General features: G+C 58.8%; 1 protein-coding gene across 2 annotated transcripts; it reads right to left on the minus strand.

Moving 5' to 3' along the window:
* On the minus strand, window positions 1-1,617 carry CHAC1 (ChaC glutathione specific gamma-glutamylcyclotransferase 1). Of its 2 annotated transcripts, XM_068966246.1 has the most exons (4): window positions 1,381-1,602; window positions 911-946; window positions 428-469; window positions 1-292 (listed from the first exon to the last, which is right to left on the minus strand). In XM_068966246.1, the coding sequence occupies exons 1-4, from the start codon at window positions 1,600-1,602 to the stop codon at window positions 68-70; spliced, it is 525 nt and encodes a 174-aa protein (XP_068822347.1). In that variant the 3' UTR covers window positions 1-67. The 2 variants fall into 2 exon arrangements, with proteins under 2 accessions (XP_068822347.1, XP_068822348.1); XM_068966247.1 differs by having other exon boundaries at window positions 1-469; window positions 1,381-1,617.
* Window positions 1,618-2,150: the final 533 nt, after the last annotated feature.

The raw sequence follows: 2,150 nt of genomic DNA on the forward strand, positions 1-2,150 counted from the left end.
TATGTGCATTGGAGTGGGGACCTGGCCCCCGTGTCCATGTAGGCACTCCCTGCAGGGGCTCAGCCCCTCAGACCAGTGCCAAAGCCTGCTCAGTGGGACAGAAGCAGGGCAGCATGGTGCCTACAGCATCCACGATGGCGGCCAGGTGCTCGTCCTGAGCCTGGGGCCCACAGAGCTGCATGAAGTCCGCCAGGCGCAGCAAGTACTCAAGGTTGTGCCCAGAGAAGCCTCGGCAGGCCAAGATCTGTGTAGCGATGGCCTCCTCGGGGGCAGGACCCAGGTAGCCAGGGTTCTGTGGGGTGGCCACATAGGCCAATGCCTTGAGTGGTTGGTCAGGGGTATCTTGAGGGTAGAAGGTGACCTCCTTGGTATCATAGCCGCCAAGCACTGCCTCCCGCACGTTCAGGTACTTCAGGGCCTCGCTCACCTGCTCGCCTTGCACCTGGTATGCCACACCCCAAGTGCAGCCCTGGGAGAAAATATGGGTACCAGAGTCAGTCACAAAGTTCCTTCTGATCCCACCCAGGCCTGTGCTCGATAAGGGAAGTGGGCAGACTGCTGATGAGCCCTCTACTATCAACAGACCAAACCCTCACCCTCCCTTACTCAGGGTTGAGAAGGCAGACTAGCCCCAGAGAGAACAAAAATTCGGCTCAGAGTTTGGTCTGAAAAACAATGGCATCACCTGTAAGCTTGTTAGGAATGCGTTTCAGGCCACTCTAAATCTCATATTAAAATCTATGTTTTAAAAAGATCCTCAGGTGATTCTTGTGAGAAGCACTTATCAAGACTCAACCTTCCTCTCAGCCAGGGGGGTATCTATCTAATCTAGCCTTGTGGCCAAGGGTCCATGAGCTCTGCCTGTCTGCACCCCTCCATGCTGGATCTCTTTCTTGACTCTGGCACTTACCTCACGATCTTCAAGGAGGGTCACCACACGACCAGGCTAGGGAGGGAAGAGAGATTTTGAAAAAGAAAACAAGTTAGAAATGAGTTCAGCCATCACTGGTAGAGAAAACCCTTAGTAACCCTTCTATCGCAGGCCTCAAATAGCCCCCCTCTTGGGGGGCGAGGTGGGGGGCGTGGGAGTGGAGGGAGTGATGCATGTATGTAAGAGAGGTAGACACACGGGAGTGGTCCAGACTGGTCATCAGAAACATTCATCAACACGGTGATCCACAGGATCGGCTCTAGCCATCACACAGTGACCCACTAGGCGCACGAATTTAAGTCACAACGCCTTGTAAGGTTCTCCCACTTCCCCCATCAGGACGGAGTCACTGTCAGCCCAAATAGGCCCGGATACTCCAGGGCACCAGCGCAGCGCCCACTATCCTGCCCCAACCCCCGTCATTCACCCGGGCAGGGTCGGATGCTCACCATCTTGTCACTGCCGCGATGGAAGGTGTCTCCCTGCCAGAAGCGGCGGCTGTAGCCGCGCACGAAGCCCACACGGCTGTCACTGTAGGCGAAGTCGGGCCTCCACACCAGGGAGCCGTATCCAAAAATCCACAACGCTTGGGGGTCGCCGTCTTCGGAGAGGGGTTGTGAGGAGGGCGGAGAGGCGGGAGGGGAGTTCTGGGCTGCAGGCTCCTGCTTCATGGTGCCGGGCACAGGGACGGGCCCGGGCGGCCTCCGGGGCTGGTCTCCGGCGCGGGCACGGAAGGACCGACCGACGCGCACACCTGGCCTGGCACCGCTTGGTCGCTCCAGCTGCGCGGCCCCGTCCGAGGCGCTCTTTAAACCCTTCGGCCGGGAAGCCCCACCCCTCGCAGCCAGCTTTCGCGTTTATTGGGGCGGGGCAAATTCCCTTTTGGCCAATCAGCTTCGGATTTTCCTGTCCAGTTAACCGCGCCGCCCTCTGAGTGGGTAACTACGTGGCCTGCCCCGGGCCCAGCGAGCCCGCTGATTGGTTCGACTCCACCTCTGTAGCAAACCTGGCAGGAGTGATGCAACGGCGGAGGAGGTTTTCCCAGATCAGGCATGCAGCAAGGGCGCTTCAGATTGCGTCAGGCGGCCGGCAGTGGGCACGGACGCGGGCATTGGTTATTTCCCTGGCAGCCCCTTTATGCTTTGGCCCCTTCAAGAATCATGGTGGGCGGGTCTCCGGAGGATGCCTCTCAAGCACTCCTGCCAGTGCACCTGGCCGA

Source organism: Capricornis sumatraensis, chromosome 2 (genome assembly GCF_032405125.1).
Source record: "Capricornis sumatraensis isolate serow.1 chromosome 2, serow.2, whole genome shotgun sequence".
In the NCBI taxonomy this organism is placed as follows: domain Eukaryota; kingdom Metazoa; phylum Chordata; class Mammalia; order Artiodactyla; family Bovidae; genus Capricornis; species Capricornis sumatraensis.